This window comes from Megalops cyprinoides, chromosome 7, assembly GCF_013368585.1.
Source record: "Megalops cyprinoides isolate fMegCyp1 chromosome 7, fMegCyp1.pri, whole genome shotgun sequence".
Taxonomy (NCBI): domain Eukaryota; kingdom Metazoa; phylum Chordata; class Actinopteri; order Elopiformes; family Megalopidae; genus Megalops; species Megalops cyprinoides.
Window position 1 is genome coordinate 6,393,302 of NC_050589.1, and position 17,014 is coordinate 6,410,315.

The 17,014-nt window shown below is 43.1% G+C and overlaps 1 protein-coding gene across 2 annotated transcripts in view; it reads left to right on the top strand.

Moving 5' to 3' along the window:
- Positions 1-17,014, top strand: part of pex14 (peroxisomal biogenesis factor 14) — a 71,906-nt gene that overhangs the window by 21,106 nt on the left and 33,786 nt on the right. For both annotated transcript variants that reach the window (XM_036533991.1, XM_036533992.1), the window contains exon 3: positions 11,083-11,167. In XM_036533991.1, coding sequence (XP_036389884.1) covers positions 11,083-11,167 — 85 coding nt within the window. The remainder of the gene's footprint in view (positions 1-11,082; positions 11,168-17,014) is intronic.

Sequence of the window (17,014 nt, forward strand, 5' to 3'; positions counted from 1 at the left end):
TGATACCGATTTCACACTGCGTCTTCATTTTTCTTTCGTGTGGAATATTGGACATCTTCCCCCCCCCACCCAAAGCAGCTTTAATTTTTTGAACGAGCTGGGCGAAATGGCAGCCTTGTTTTATGATTTCCCTTGAAATCTAATTTCTCTTTTTACTGGATCCACAGGGTGTCTGTAAGCGCTCTGCGTGCATTTAGCTGTGGCTGAATATTCTTCTTTTTCGAGAACACAAGCATGACAGATGTACCTATCTGTGCTTTATAACATTAGCCCCTATAATCCTGCAAATATTTATTACTTTCGTAATTGTGTATGTACCTATTTGTACAGTATGGTTATGTTCCCATTTTCATAAGTGGTTGTAGGAGGACCACCTGCTCAGTCCTACACCGAGACCTACTTCAGGTGGCCTTTCATCTCTCTTTGAAGGTACATTCGGTTGATGCATCAAGGACATATTTTAGTACGTTACAAATGAGTTATTCCCCTCTTTTTTGGAGGTTTTTTTTTTTTTTGAAATGTCACTTCAAGTGTAATAATTACTGGTCCTTTCATTTGTGATGGAACAGAAATGCCGATTTCCGTCAGAGGTGTGAAAACCCGCGTGGTGCCATTGCAGGGCCTTGCTCTGAGCCAGGTATGCAGAAGAACCTGAAAATTTTGGCTCAACTTCTCGGAAAACGCGAACCTCCTTCCAACAGACGTGCATTTTTTGAAGCTTGTGTGACTGACACAAAAATTGCGAAGTGCGTTTCTTAATCAGCGAGCATGACTCACTCTCCGTCTCTGCAGACGACGTGCTTGGCTGGGCAGTGTGTCACTGTAATGTCGCTGTACAGCAGTTAATTTGGCTTTCGCGTGGCCCCGTCTGAGCTGTCTCTGAGGGGAGGGGAAAAAAAAAGAAAAATAACTTTTATTTCAGGTCTGCTAGAAAGGCAGTAATGATAAGCTTCACACAGGTGTGTCTGGCCAAGTGCAGGTATGACACCGGAGTAGTGTCTGCAGAGAGAGAAATCCATCTCAGATTCAGAGGCCTTTTGAAGTGGAGAGACTGTTGACACTACGCCTTGGCCACGCCCTGATCTGGAAAGGCCTTTTTGGATGACTCAGGGGAATGGTTACCACTCCTTTTCCTCTCACCTGCCGAAAGTAATGACCTAATCCGACGACTTTTAAAGGAAAAGCAGCCGTCCCCCCCTGCCAGGACATGAACCGTGTTTCGTACGAGCTGTGCGGGGTTTCCCCCAACGTTTGCCTCAGTGGAATGTTGAGGGAATGTTTCCGACATTTTCAGGGTGTTGGAAGGTTGTTGAACCGGGGTGGGGGGGGAGTTGGATGGGTCTTCTGGGGGAGGAAAGGGGAAGTTTTTGTTCTCACAGGTCTCACAGTCAGTCTGAGAGCGTGATGGGAAGCAGAAACGGCCAGCCCGCCTCGCGGTGTGTGGCGTTGCCGTGTGTGAGCGACCATGGTCCTCCCCCCCCCCGCCCCCCTTCCTGATCATGTGGCTGTGATTTTCGGCTGAGTACCTCTTTAAATGTGAGGCCCATTGTCTCGGGTCGTGCCTAATAGGTCCTGACAGCGCTGGCTGGGAGACCGAGCCGCTGAGGCCCCGGCAGCTCGCTGGGCCCGTCCGCAGCGCAACGTCCGGCCAGTAGATGGCGGTGTTAATCTTCTGTGGCTCAGGCCCGGGCTTGCTCCAGCTCTTCTCTGTGGCATTCGCCGGGGGCAGGGTCACCCTGTGAGAGGGTCACGCCACCAATTCTTAGCCTTTTGAGGGCCGCGCGATTGTTGATCCAAGACTGGTGATTAGCATCTTTCTGTTTCAGAGCAGGGGGAAATCAGGCGCGGGAAGGGGGGGGGGTTAGCCGTCAAGAGACACTGCTTTAGAGGAATCCTAAAACGATAATGCCACCAGAATGCCACAAGTCGGGCTGCGTGTCGTTGTGTGGGCAACGACTCTGGTTGTCTTGCGTGCTCAGAGCAAATCGGCAGTTCAGCTGCCCACACAATTCTGGGTGTTTTGTCACTGTACACTTATGAAATGCCAGATTTGTAAAATGTTCCTGGACTACAGCCTCAGAAATACCTGCTGCACCCCAGTAATGTCGGGTTCTTATTGACAGTGACATCACAGACAAGAGGTGGGGGGATGGGGGGGGGGGGGGGGGGGGGGGGGGTCTTGTCAGTATGAGTTGCCTTTGACATTGTGGTTGCACTCCGCACTCCACAGCACAAACTTGTGTGGTGCGCCATTTGGACACAGCCTCCGCATTGTAGCCGGTGGTGCTGTTTTCATTTGGCTTCAATCAGCTAATTGGATGTGAAGGGTTCTAGTCTCTCACCGACGTGAAGGACAGAGATCCAGTGCCACTGCGTCTGTGTGGCTCTGCAGTGAGGTTAGCTCAGTGTGTGTGTGTGTGTGTGTGTGTGTGTGTGTGTGTGTTTGTGTGTTTGTGTGCGGGAATATGTCAGCACAAGAAGGTTTGTTTCTTTATGTAGATGTATGTATGCGCAATATGTTTGTGATGTGTTTCTGCGCAAGTTCTCTTTGCAGCTTCGCTGACATATTTTCCCCAGTTGTGTATATGTACCTCTCTATCTGTGCATGTGTGTAGCTGTTTGTGTATTAATGTATGTGGTCCTGCTTGTGTGAATGTACCTCTGTGCTAAATGTGTGTATTTGCATGTGTTAAAGAACCTGCACATGCATATTTGTATGTCTCTGTTAGCATGCATCACTCAGGCCTGCATGTGAATGTCTATGTCTGTCTGTACAGGTGATGAGTCCGTGCGTCTGTCTGTGTGTTTGTGTGTCCATGCCTGCAGTTCACGAGGCCCTGCTCACTCTCTGCACTGAAAGACACGTGGTGCGGCAGTCTGTCACCGAATGTCATCATTGACTGTAAAAGTTTAAAAAAAAAACAGAAAGCTCAGATTACAGGAAAGCAGCACTGCATTAAAGAACAAAGGAGATCGATGGCAGTACATTAAATTTTATGCGATTGAAAAAAAAATCAACTAATTAAAATTGATTACTCTTGCTTTGTAAAAGTGTTTCTGAATTAAATTATTGTATGAAAACATTTTGACCAATCGAGGAGCCGAGGAAGTATCCATTACTGGATTGCCACTGAGAGGCCGTGGAACGCTTTGCGGCCACCGAGCGCCCGGGTTGTGCAGCGTTGCTCTTTCTGCCGCTAAAGTGGCCCGGTTTAATCTCCGCTGACCTTTATCTGTCCGAGCTGGGCCCCGGCCACCGTCCCCGGGCCTTCCTTTACCTGAGTAAAGAGGAAGTAACGAGACATTTCTGTGAAAAAGAGAGAGGGAAGTGATCCTGGTGCCCGGCTCTGATTCATATGTGCTAGACAGGGCCGGCTGTGGGGGGGTGTAAATATTCCCATAGGTCAGTCCCCTTCTGTGTGTTCCGGGACTCTCCATTTTAGAATTCTAAATCATTTAGAACAGGTAAGCTCATTGACAGTATGACAGTTGTGTGTGTCTGCTCTGGACGTCCATCAAGATTAAACGCTTTCAAGGTGTGAGGGGGAACTGACCATAGGTCGGCTGCAGCGTTAGCTGAAGTTAATGTTGCATGCTGCGAGTATCAGCAGGAAGTAGCCCAATTTCCATGGCGAATACCTTTAAGCAAATCTCGAGCTGACAGATGTCTTTTTTTTTCCCCATTTCCTTCCAAAGTGATTTGTTCAAAAGGCAGACGCGTGCAAGCTTTCTCATTTCCCCCAGAATGCCAATACGGTATCGATGGGCCTTTTCCGTGTCAGGGGGCTGCGGTGAGCATCCTCTTAATAAGCTTGTCTAAATCGTTATGACATGGAATTGGCCACACGCGTGTCCCCGGCACGCCTGCGAACAGCAAACAGACAATCGATGGTGAGGTTCACACGTTTTTCTCGAGTGTTAAATTTGCAGGCGAGCGTAGGCCCAGAGCCACGCGTCCGGCGAGGCAACTTCCAGCGACTGCCATATTGTCGTGCTTCGTATTTGTATTGTAGTTGTACAAATTAGATAGCAAGGTCTGTTTGAGGACACAGTACTCTCAGCTGAGAACTACTGTCTCATTGTGGAACTGTACACATCCTGTCTCCGTACTGTCGCTTTACTTACTGTATGAGCTTTTGTACGTCGCTTTAGATAAAAGCGTCTGCTAAATAAATAAATAAATGCAAATGTAAACGTATTTTTCACAGAATCTACTTAAATGAATGTTTCGTGTTTATTTTTGCAGGGAAATTTGAGCGTTTCTACATGGGACTGTGGTGGTTCCCCATAGCTGTGACTTGTGAATGGGAGGAGGGTGGATCTGGCGTGGTAGGAGCCCAGTGCTGAAAGGTGGTTGGCTAATCTGGGTGTATTGTATTGTGACAGACAGCCTGTCAGCATCCCAGCACGGAACAGTGACAGGGTCTCACACAGCCAGATCACACTGTCGTTTGCTGAGAGAGAGGCCCACCAGGACTGCACTACGGTTTAAAGTTTAGGCCGCAAGTGCGTGCTGGTTAAAAAACTAGAATTTTTTTTCCTTTGGTCTGAAAAATTGCGTAATGCGTTCACGTTTGCGGCCGTACCTAGCGGGGCCGGAGTTATCACAGAGATGCACAGGACAGTGTTGGTTTGTTTTTATACCCTCGCAAAGCAAACGTCAGTACTGTTTTCCGTGAGCTTTTTCTGCACAGAGATGGCTCCTTTTCTGACCTTTCATTTCAAAAGAACTTTGAAGCATTCAGCGAGTTGAAACCGCAGTCTTGATAAGTTGTGCTGGCCTAAGTCTGGTATTTAAAATTAAGGACAAGGTGCCATATTGGTTAGACCAGTCTGCTCTTTCTCATTTTGTTGCACTTCTGGTTGTTAATTAATCTAGAGCCATGTGCTAGAGAATTAATCAACAGACTGCAGATTTCTGTCCATCAAAGCAAGTTAAAAAAAAAATCATAACCAGGATATATTCTCAGTAAACAGTTTACACAACTGCAGTAGCAGAAAAGTGTATTGATGGCCCTTTCATACACGAGGAGATGACTGCACACGTATGCTGAATCTTTATGGAAAAACAATAGAGATTGGGGGGGGGGGCGGGGTAAGGTAAGGCAAAATGCTATTACGGGCTGCAGCTAAGCAAAGCAGCTTTTAAACCAAAGAGCTGGAAAGGTCACTGCAGGGCGCGTGGGGAGACGGTTTCCACGGACACACCTACGTGTAATAGTAGCGCCCGCGTGCGCTGAGTGGGACGTGTGATGTTCCATTTCGTTCGGGCGGGGCGGGGCGGCATCACTGGGATGCCCCTCTGCTCCCAGGAGGTGCCCCTCCCGCTAAAGGTCCCTTTCACGCTGGAAAAAAGACGTGTCATAATTAGAAGGCCATTTAAAGATGTACTTTTAAAAGATTAAAAACACCGTTCAGTACATCAGCTTGTTAGAGAGGAGAAGGAAACGCCTAATTGCATCAAAAGCCCATTCCATCTTCAGGGTTCCAGTATCAGAGACCCATCGGGCTGAAAGCGTCTGAAGCAACTTGGCCCCCCGTTATTGAATCACTCACGGAGCCAGCTAATTAAAATAGAGCTTCATTTTTTTTTCCCCTCTTTCACTCCTTCTTTCTCCCTCACTCCTCTAAACCATTGTTTGGGAGGAATTTGAGACCAGCTTAACACAATTTCCCCATGTCTATGAGCCTTTTATTATATCAGCGATGCCTCTCCACAAATGTACAGGGCAATTTGAAATGAATTGATTCGCACTGAGGCTGGATCCCAGACTTGCTAATGATTTCCTTTTAGCGTCCTCCTCCAACATTCCCTCGGCCCGGTGGCTCACTCGCTCACTCGCTTCACTCGCGCTCACGGCCTCTCCGTCTCAAGCGGCGTCCGTAATTACGCACACGCGCGCGCACATGCACACGCGCACACGCACGCCCTTTGTCACCTCAGCAGCAACAAAAGAAATGATCTGTGCCCCATGTGTGCAGGTTGGATTCCTGGAACAGGTGCAAAAAAGGAAAAAAAAAGTTTGGATGGATTAATTATTTTTCATCCTCTCCTCTGGTAGTCTGGTGTGTTGAGTCTGGATTTGTAACCAGAAGGTTATAGGTTCATATCACTGTATCATTGGAGCACTGCTACAGAATCCTTGAGTAAGGTACTTCACCTGGGTGGCTTCCATAATGGATTAAATATAAGCTGTGTACGTCACCCGGGGTAAGGGACGTTTCCTAAGCAAATGCATATTGTAGTAATAATAGCATAGTGTGATCATCTAATACTTGAAGTGAATTTGAAAAAGAAGATGGCCTAAGTTTTTCTCACCAAATGTTTTCCCAGAGAACCTAATGAGCGATCCAATCCAAAAAGGTCTTCCTGAAACACTATCTTGAGCTAGGCTTCCACATGGGCTTCCTTCAGCATTGCCCTCGGTCAGTGTTAGCTGTGGTTTGGAGGAGTTGCCTGTACCCTCTGCCCCAGCATAAGGGTACGTGCGGGCAGTGATAGAGAGGCTCTTAAACTTCCTGATGGTCCTGACAGTCAAGCCTTGTGTGCTGGGACCATTAAATGATTTTGTTTTGTCATTTTTTTTCCACCAGTGATTGAGACTCCCAATGGTGAATCTATTTTCTCTACAAAATAGTTTGTCTTGGATACTAAAACTTTGAAATGAATATGGCCTCATTTGACCTCACCCCCACTCCAAAAAAAAAAAGCCACTCAGGAAATATTCCTTTTCATATGTGGTCTTTCTATGGCAAATTTTCTGAGTGGAACGTTCCTTTTATGTTTTATGGTTCAAAATTTTATTTTAAAGAGTTCATAATCATATATTAAAACATCAAATACATTTACTGGCAGAAGGAAATTGCTAATAGAAAACATATCCCCTCAGCCTTACCAAAAATGTGTTTTCCGATTCTTCAGAAAGTTTGATTTAGGCATAGTTTAACCACTACCATGATATCAGTTCTTTACATCTTTCTCAGTTGTAAAATGGCTACTATTAGCACAAATTTGTAACCCTTTAGTTTCTTGAAAGGGTCCTTAAAACCAGTAGAGAAGAAACTGTAGTTATGTACTATTCTACCAGTCCATACAGCATTACTTGCATTAAATAAATCGTTGCAAAGTTAAAAGTTCCATGTAATATTGAAATAACTGAAATGCAAAAAGTGCAAAAACAAAAGCACATACTCAAGCACATGCAATCAAAAAGAGCATCTGCTGCCATGTAATGTCATGAAGTCACTTCCTTCGAGGAACTGGCCTTATTGGCCTGCTTTGGCCTAAATTAGATTTGCCGGCTATTTTTCCTCGTTTCGGGTATAAATTTTAGAGTGAAAATGTCAAGAAAAGTGCAGCGTCGAATCTCGGTCCAATTCAAACTTAATAAAGGCCCCCGACGATTGTGAAACCCTGTTCTCTCATCAACCTCGCTTGTCTTCAGGCCCTCTGTTTAATATGACTCTCCTCCAGTGATTGAGTTTTCGCCTCTTTTTCAGTTATACCTGACACTGTATTGCTTATTTCATTTGTAAAGATTATTGGTTAGGATGGGGGAGCACTTTGGTGCATTAGCAATTTTAGCCTTACAAGAAGCATTAGAAAATAATGGTTATGAACCAAGAAATATATTACCGGTATTCGCAAAAGGCTGCCGTGGACGGACCCCGCCTGACAAGCTGACATTTAGTCTGTCCAATCAGATGCGTAATGGTACATGTGAAGGCGAAACAGAGAGTCTGTGTACTACCTTACACTACAACAACAATGATCTATAAGTCAATAACTAGACAAGACTAAAACCTGCACAATGTGGTTATAATTGATTGAGATGTCTGGGTGCAACTTGTCTAAAGAGGCTACGTCATCTGCTAAGAAATAGCACTTTTTGCGCCCCAGAAGATTCCATGCAACACTATGCCGCTAATGGACATTAGCCAGGTTATAGTTACTTCATTCTCAGTTTGATCTGCTAGTAAAGCAGAGCTCACTCAGGCAAACACACAAGAGAAATTAGCACAACACCCGTTTTTTTTACAGCAACAAAACAATGGCTTTTGCGGAGGATATCGTTTTTCCTTTGATCGTCTATAACCAGAGTACGCATATTTTGTTGTATTGAAATCAATTGTTCATTCAAGTTACTGTATCTTTAAATCCAGTAGATATAACTCTTTATTTTTGATAATACAAATAATAACAAATAGTACAGTCAGTGTTTATAAAAGTTTATGAAGTGCAAAAAAATATAGTTGTGTATACTGTAAGTGTATATCAAAATAAGAATTGCACCATATTTGGCCATATGTCTTTAAGATATCAACAGAGTCAAACAAAATGGTTCTGATTTTTAGGAATGAAATTGAATATTATTCATATATTTGTCATGTTCATATTTCCTTTCAATCTAAGTGATATTTAAAGAAAAATACTTATTTATTTCTAACATTTGCTAAATAGTATCAGCCTGTCCATATTGTGTGCGAAGTAAAATTGTCCTGAATTAAACATGTAAAGTACATTGACAAATGAATAACTTTAAGTTAGGGGAATATAATACTGTTAAATGTAGCTTAAAGCTTATTTTAAATTTATGGAAAATTTTTTTACTAGCATTTGTAAATGTTCTAATCCTTTTAACATTCTATTGCAAACAAAAGTACAAAAAAGAATTTCTAATTCAATTTAGAATTACACAAAATGATGGCAGTTCAGTTAAGGAATTGAACATGTTATATTGTAGATATAGAGAGGAACAGAGAGGTTGAATACCCTGAGTCAGTCTACTTTGTCTGAAACAGTTTGACTGTATTTGTGATGTGGCTGCACTGTTTCCCTGTTTCCTACAGGTAAGATTTTACATTAGCCATTTCGTACTGTGTGTACCACACATTTTTCTAACATCCTGCCACGTACCCACCATCTCTGTCCTGTGGCTTACATGATGTCACAGGAAAATGAGGTAAAATATCACATACTTCCTAGTGTTAGATTGTCTTTCAGAAACCCTGCATATTCCACTAGCAGTGGTTACAGTGATGGGTTATTCTGATCAAAGTGTTAGTCCATGGCATAATCATTTCAAGCATGGAAAATTTTGTAAAGTTTGAAGAAACCTAAAATCGAACAAAAACATAAGTCATGGAATTAGCTGGAAGTTTTCACAGTTATCTTTACAGTAAGAGGAGCTTAGTTTACATCACACTGGGTCTTTTTTTTTTCTTTTTTTCCCCCATATCTCACATACTAATAACTTTGTTCCCACATTGAATCAACAGAGTGAATTTCGTCAAATGAAAGCCCTCAGAGCAGAACTTGAACCACCCTGTTACCAAACAGATAGTTGATCCTGTGTTTTTACTGTAACCCTGCTTCTCGGCCGTCCAGTAGGGGATTCACCACGCCAGTGCTTTAATGTGCTTGTCACAATGAAGGTTCCGGGTGACTGGCTTTAATAAGCCCTTAGCATATAGAGATCCAGGAATTTCCGCGCCCCTTGTGTAACCCTCGTGTACTTTAAAGGTCACGCTAATGTCATGGTAACACTAGAATATTCCCGGACTTAAATCTTTTAAATGTATTTATAAAGTTTGAAACGTAGCACTGATGACTGTTTTATATGCCGTGTCTCAAGGGTGTGCGCAGTTCTGCAAAAATAATCTGTCCCATTTAAGAAGAAAATGTTCTGAGTATTTTCCTTTACTTTTTTAAAGTTTAGTTTCTGCATATAATCGATTTGTTTAATTTAGAATGGACAGTTATCGGGCAATACTTTTATTCCCCATTTGCTAATGTTTTTTTTTAGCAAGGTGATGCTGCTTGAATTGATTGGTAATGATACTCTTATAAGTTGCAAAAAAATATATATATATATATGTTTGAATGGCCTTTATCACCACCCATCTCTGCCACATGATTTTTCTCACCATGTTCAAGCTGAGGGATATGGCTCTTCCTCCAGCCTCCACCAGCATGTGTGATCCTCTGCCTGTTTCTGAAAATGTAATTCTTTTTGGATTTAAACCGGTCTTTAGTATATGCAATGCATTATCCAAAACGAATTACCGCCGACAGGCATGCTCAATCACTTTTTATCTTTTGCCTGCTTTAAGAAAAGAAACAGTAATCAGAACCTTTCAACCTATTAGAGAGATGACTTTTACAATTGAATCACGGGGGACCGCAGGTGCGATAACGAGTCGTCTCAGCCCCACCTTTCAGTGCGTATTTTCCCCTCTCCCTCCCCATCTCCGCAGACGTCAAATAAGGCATCATTTCGCCTTCATCCGTCTTTTAAAAGCACCACTTCAGGCCTCCCACTTCAGATTCATGTTATTAATGGCATTAAGGGAAGCACTTTTTTAATTCTTGGAAAAGAGCGCCGAAGTGGGGGAAATTAGGATGTTACAGCTTAGGTAAAAACAAAGGAATCGATGAACGCCACGCACTTACAACTACAGGTGTGCTGCCTGCTATTTCATTTTCTAGTGCATTAACTTTTTAAGTCATTACAACACCCCGGTTTTATGATTTGATCACGGTGTATTTTTAACCTTGGGAATTACCGAAGTTTTTTAGCAAAGTATTCTGTAGATATTAGATACAGATGAGCACTCCAACATTAAGTATAGATTTTCTCTCCCCGCGCACTCTAGGTGGAGAATTTGTCTTAAAGAGGGTAATAGCAAATTAAACTCCAGACTCCATTTGTTCACCAAACCCTGATGGGCTAATTCTATAACTGCTGATTTGTTCATTTCCCAGCTTTATCAGGAAAGTGGGGAAGGAGCCTTCATACACACACTGTGGGGAATTTGTCAGAAGTTACTGACCAATTAAATCGACTAATGGAGTAGGCCTGTCTCATAAAGAAGCAGCTACCAGCTACATGTCTGGAGCCTCTGTTTGCTGCTGTAGACATTTTGTCTTCCGCGTTTATTCGAATGGTGCTCGGCCTTCGCCAGAAATGACTGATCTAAGCAGGAACTCACTGTGTTGGGTCCATGGTGTCTGAGACCAAGGCGTCAGGTTCCACTTCTCCAGCCTATCGTAAAATACATTATCTCTCCTGTTTTTCACAGATTGCCACAGCGGTGAAGTTTTTGCAGAACCAGAAAGTTCGTCAGAGCCCCCTGGCCACCAGAAAAGCCTTCCTGAAGAAAAAAGGTGAGGAAACACAGAATCCTCATGACAGTGTGGTTATGAGCGGGACACAAAGACCCAAGTAGACGGAGTAGCACAAAGGCACTCTCAACCTGCAGGATTTAGACAATAAAAGCTTACATCATTTCATTTTATGGAGGCATTCAGCCTGACCTCTTTGGCGCTTGGTACCTGACTCAGAGTAGCACATTTCAGTGAGTGTGCGGTGGTTTTGGATTTTGACTCACGAAAATGCTTACGAAGTAGATGATGTGTAGGAATAAAAAAAGCAGTACTTGCTTGAGCCGCATAACTCAGTTCAGGATGAAGTGCCATGATGGTTAGATTTAACCCCTCTTCAATTTCATATTTCACATCACCTGCCCTCTTGAATAAGTCATAGAAGTCAAGAATATATATATATATATATATATATATATATATATATGTATATATATATATATAAATGGGACACAATGATACAAACGGCACTTACAGCACACAGCTGCGTGTCTTGCACGTAGATCCTCTGCTGAAATCCATTATATTCCAGGAGAAAGGGCCGTCTGATGGACCCCTGACTTGAGATGTCCGTCTGATGAGGTCATCCGTTTCCAAGGGTCAAAGGTGGAGGCCGTGGCTGTGGGCCCTGGGGGGGTCAGGTGGGGGTCGAGCTCACCCAGGGAGAGTGCCTGATCCAGGCACCGTGGATAAATGACCCACCAGCCGGGACGCTTCTTTGGGTTACGGAAAATTAATATTGACAAGCCCTCCTGCACTTTCAATGGAATTGTCAATTATGTTCGCTCCCAGCATTTTAAAGCTTTTACTTAATTTAGTTGTTATCATAAGTATAAGGCACTGTATGGGAAGGTTGGGTTGGACGGTTGTGAGGAAGGAAAAGAGGCTAATTTAACTGGTTTGAGTGCATATAGAACACACCTAAGCTCAGAATAGGGGCATTTCCCTAGTTTTGTGCCCCGCTTACAGTGTATGGTGTGTGCTGTGCATTTTCAGGGTATCCTAGGTTACAGAGATTATTTGACAAACAAATGAAAATGATGTTTTGTTTTCTTTTGGAAGAGGAAACGAAACATGTTCCAAAGTGCATGAAGCCACCAGCACGTTCCAAGAGCATTCACCTCTCATCCCACTCATTTTGCCACACTCTCGCAAAGGGGCTTTAAGGCTACGTGAGGGGAGGGTGATGATGATGACATCCCCATGTTCTAGTATCCTACATCTCCACAAGAAAGGCAAATTAAAAGGGTCTAAAGATTCAAAAGGGCCAGTAGTCTATGCCCACAGCTGGTAGTGCTGGAGCCCAGACTGGCCAACCCAGGCAGGTGTGGAGCCAGGGATATTTGCTTTGTTTCAGTCTTTCATATCCGGCTGTTCTGCCACACAACAGCAGCTCTGTATGAAATCTTTTTTTTTCTCCTTTCAATTCTTTACTGAAAGAGTTGTGTACTTTGGGGACTAATTAATCATAAAAGCTCTGGGATTTGGGCTGTATCGTCAGAGCAGCTAGGCAGTGAAAAGTGAGCCTAAAAGCTCCATGACTAGAGGAGGTAACCTGAGACAAAATCTATTGTTGCCGGCTGCTATTCTTTGCATCGGCAGGCTATTATGACTTGGGTGTCTTTTGAATTTTCCTCGATCTGTGTTTCTCATTATCAACAATTTGGCTTTATTCATAATTCAAGACCGTTCTAACATAAGTTGCACAAATAAAATATTCATTTTAAAAAGACATTTTTAGATTTCTTCTAATGGCTTAGCACATGCACACACACGGACCATATTTAGTTTCAGATAGCAGTGCGGTTTGTATTTTGTTTTTAAGAAAGGTGTGTTCAGAAAAACACAATCTATTTTAAATTTGTCTCCTGCAAGGGCACTAATAGAGCATCAAATATTTATGTTCCATCTTGCCATGATATTTTAGTGCATAAATTTCCCTAGTCAAATGGGTTCAGCTGCAGCAGACTGATCCACAAGATCCAGAGTTCCACAAAATTACACGTTTTGCTGGAAAGTTGGAGTTCACTGCAAGTGAACGCTGCCTTTTTTTATTTGTTGTTAAAAATTGGTTCGAGGAACAGAATTGCGCCGTATGTAATTACAGAGGATGTTTTCTCCATTCGCACATTAACGGAAACTGACAGTCATTTGCATAAGGTCCTCCTGCCAGAGAAGGACAACTGATTAAGCTTCTACTTCTTTGTTCTGCTCAGCGGAATGCAGGCCCTGTTTTGGTAGAGGTTTCTCTGTGAGGGAAAACAAGGGCATGCCGTTGGTACTAGGTGAAAACACAAAATGTATACTTCTTTATTGCTGTTGTGTAAGCACCTATTTTATTCAGCTAATACATTTCTATTTGTATAGTACCCTAAGAATTTAGCAATCATACCATACCTTTGCGTTGTAATAAGTACTCTGGCCTGCTCCTCTAAAGAAATGGCACTGTATGTTCTTTCACATTATCATATACAACAAAAGTATATCCTCTTGTCTTGTGTGTTTGTAGCTTGTGTGCATGCGTGCCTGAGTTCTCTGATTGTGACACCCTGTGGGTAGATTAAAAAATTTAAGTTGAAGGTGGTCCTTCAACAGAGATTAAAAAAAAAAAAAAAAACTCAGATAAAGTAGCTGGGTCCCTCCCGAGTGAAGCTTTTTAGGTTGTTAGCTGTTTGTATTGTATGCTGTGCACAGCTCTAGGAAACACAGGTCCTGATGCTGTTATGTATAAAGTGAGTCTGGGTGGGCATTGTCTTGTGTTCGTCAGTTTTTGTCTGTGCCTCTGTCCTATTCAAATTCGCACAGCATTGATTTCATTGGCTGAGTCCCAGCAACACTGAATTCGAGTTCAGTCTGCAGTCCTGAGACCCAGGTCAGCTCTCTCCTTTGAGGAAGTCGACCTGAGGGCATGAGGAAGCCACATGTGTTTGTGAGGTCAGTGCCTCTGTGGCAGTCGGCTCCGCTCAGAGCTGAGAAGCTGAACAGAAGCCAGCTGCTGTGTGCGGAGGCCTTGCTAGTGCAGCGCAGAGGCGGGAGTTTGTCCCAGGAGGTTTCCCATCTCCACCCCGCTGTTGCAACCTCCAGCAACCCCACCTGCCCTTTCTCCATCTGATCCTCATCCATCCATTGGAGATTTCAGATCTGTTTCTGCGTCTCAACCACAGCCATGCTGACTGAGGGCTGCTGTCAGACGGTTTTCAAACAAGTATGGTGCCAGCCATGCGCATGCAAAATGCAACAGTCGCTAGTTAAGCTGTTGCAGTTTTTATTGCACTGTTGCCTCTTTTAGACTCCATAGAAAGCCGCTCTGTATGAACAGCTGAAGCTGTGAACTTATAGCCTGTACCCCCCCCCCCCCCAACCCCCCCATCAGTGAACGCCACCGTGTTGCTTGAACTCCCAGATATTCTTGGGTCACCTCCTGAAGGAAAGATGTGGCGAATCTGCACTCTGTGGCAATCAGAGCTGTGCATTGTGCGGTCTCCTCACACGCATTTAAGCGTATTTGTTTAAGTCTTTTTTTATTTTTTTTTTTTACCAGAGCGCCTTCAGGAATCGGAGATTAGCCAACTGTCACAATTATGCGATTCAAACGTCACATTAGCTTGGTTTCGCCTCATTATTTTACATTTTCACCCTGGCTCCGGTCCAAGGCAACATCAACGCTCCTCTCTTTCTCACTGGGAGGAAAAAAAAAATCCTCCAAGCAAATTGAACATCTTGTTTTGAACTGTTTGTTGCTCTTTGGGTCTAATTAATACGCCAACCACTGGCTGGAAATAATATCACAATGAAGAGATGGTCTAAGGCTATAGGGAGTATCAGAAATAGGGTACACAGAAATGAAATATAAATATGATAACAACAATATTAGTGTTAAATGAGAACATATGTAAGGGTTTTTAATAATAATGTAAGGTATGTACACAGTCCTATATTGTTTTTTCCCCCCATTTAATTGTAAATGTATGTGTAAATAATTATATATTATACGTTTTATTATAATTATTGTCATTTAGCAGACGCTCTTATCCAGAGCGACTTACAGGCAATTGCAGGTAAAGTACCTTGCCCAAATGGTACAGCGGCAGTTCCCCAGCAGGCAATGAAACGGACAACCATTTGGTTATAAGCCCTGCTCCTTACCTCTATGCTACACTGCTGCCCCAAGAAACAAGGATTTCTGTAACTGACTGTAACAGTCGCTTGTGATTAACCACTACCTTCGGACCAGTTTTATCTTTTTTTTATACATTTTTATATATAGGCAGAGAGATAGCAGCAGTATATTATTTTGGAGGCGTTAATGTTAGTGGATGTGAATATTGATTTTTTTCAGATTCCTGCGCATCCATAGAATAGCAAGCTGAGACTGGGAGTCTGTAACTTACATTATGGAGGACATAATCTAATGGGGGTCAGTAAGGCCTCCCCCGGGGTCTTCATCCAGCATCAATACATCTATAGGTTTACCGGCTCAAAAACATAATATTGCCCATTGTAATTTAATGTGTGTTTTTTTAAATATATGGAAGAGACTTCCTTCAAATGAGGGCACAGTTTCCAGGCCACTAGCCTTTTTAATTACCAATCCTCGTAACTGCGAGGTTATTGATGTCACTGGGGGCTAAATGTCGCCCACATCCACCGTCAGGGAATGCCAACTCTGTAGAATATTGTTTATTCATACCATGCGTTTCAGTCAGTCAGCCTGACCTTTTTTGGGGTGGTTGGGGGGGGGAGTTAGCCTGAATCAAGCAACACACCTCGTCTGGTCATTAGCATCTTTTGGGTTTTTTTTTTTTGGATTTGTTTTGTTTTTCTCATCAATAGTGTGATGGCAGCTCAGAGTGGTAAACTGCCAGACTTTCCCCTCATTTTGGATGGGGTCACCTGGTGCGGGAAGATGAATTGACAAAAACAGTGATTAAAACAGTGCTGTTTTAATCGATAGGAGTGACGCCAGGCCCTGACACGCAATTCGCGGCTTCAGGCGGACAGGCGGGCTGGGTTCAGCGGCCAGACCCAGGGTTTTCCCTCCGATTCCTCTGTCCCTGACAGACTTGAATAATGCTGGGTTAAGAAGAAAAAAAAGAGATCAGATCTGTCTGTAAATTTGCATGTTTGAGAAAATGGCCTTATGTCAGCAAAAGGCCACCCCCTGAGAACTTCACCTTGAACAATGCAATCATGTCACAATGCTGTATCACTTTGTAAGTGACTCCTGTAATTTGAAGGGTGGGTGGGGGAGATGGGTGATGGGGGGGGCGAAAGTAATCTTCATGGGCAAAGTGCTGACTAATCTCCAGCCAATTTCAGTTTATTAAGTTTCACATAAAATTTACCTTTTTTTTCAGTATCCTGCTGAGTTCACAGAAGCGATTTGCCCTCTTCCCCGATTCGTGTCATCGTGGCTGACTTCCCAATAAGTCATTCGTGTCATTTGAGTTTTTTTATGAATACACTGCAGTCCAAATTCTGTTTGATTGGCGTGCTTCATATTAAAGCACGCCTTAAATACTGTACCAGGAACGGCAGCTTAATAATTATGAGGATGACCTTTAATTTTCTCTGTTTATTGCTAATACCCATTAATTAGGGTTAGGGTTAGGCCTAGGTCATGGTAATAAGAATTAAATATAGCAGCTTTTTGTGGCAATGATTCATATTGCTTAAACTGCAGTCAGATTTAAAGTTGTGTGGCACAAAATCTATCTTGTTTATGCATGTTCCCGTGAATTATGTGCTGCATTTAAAAGTTTCAATTTATGCAGATGTGTGTAGCTCTTTCTGTATTGCATTGATGTAATTGCCTAATCAGTCTTCACTCTTCCAAACTTTAAGCCTCCG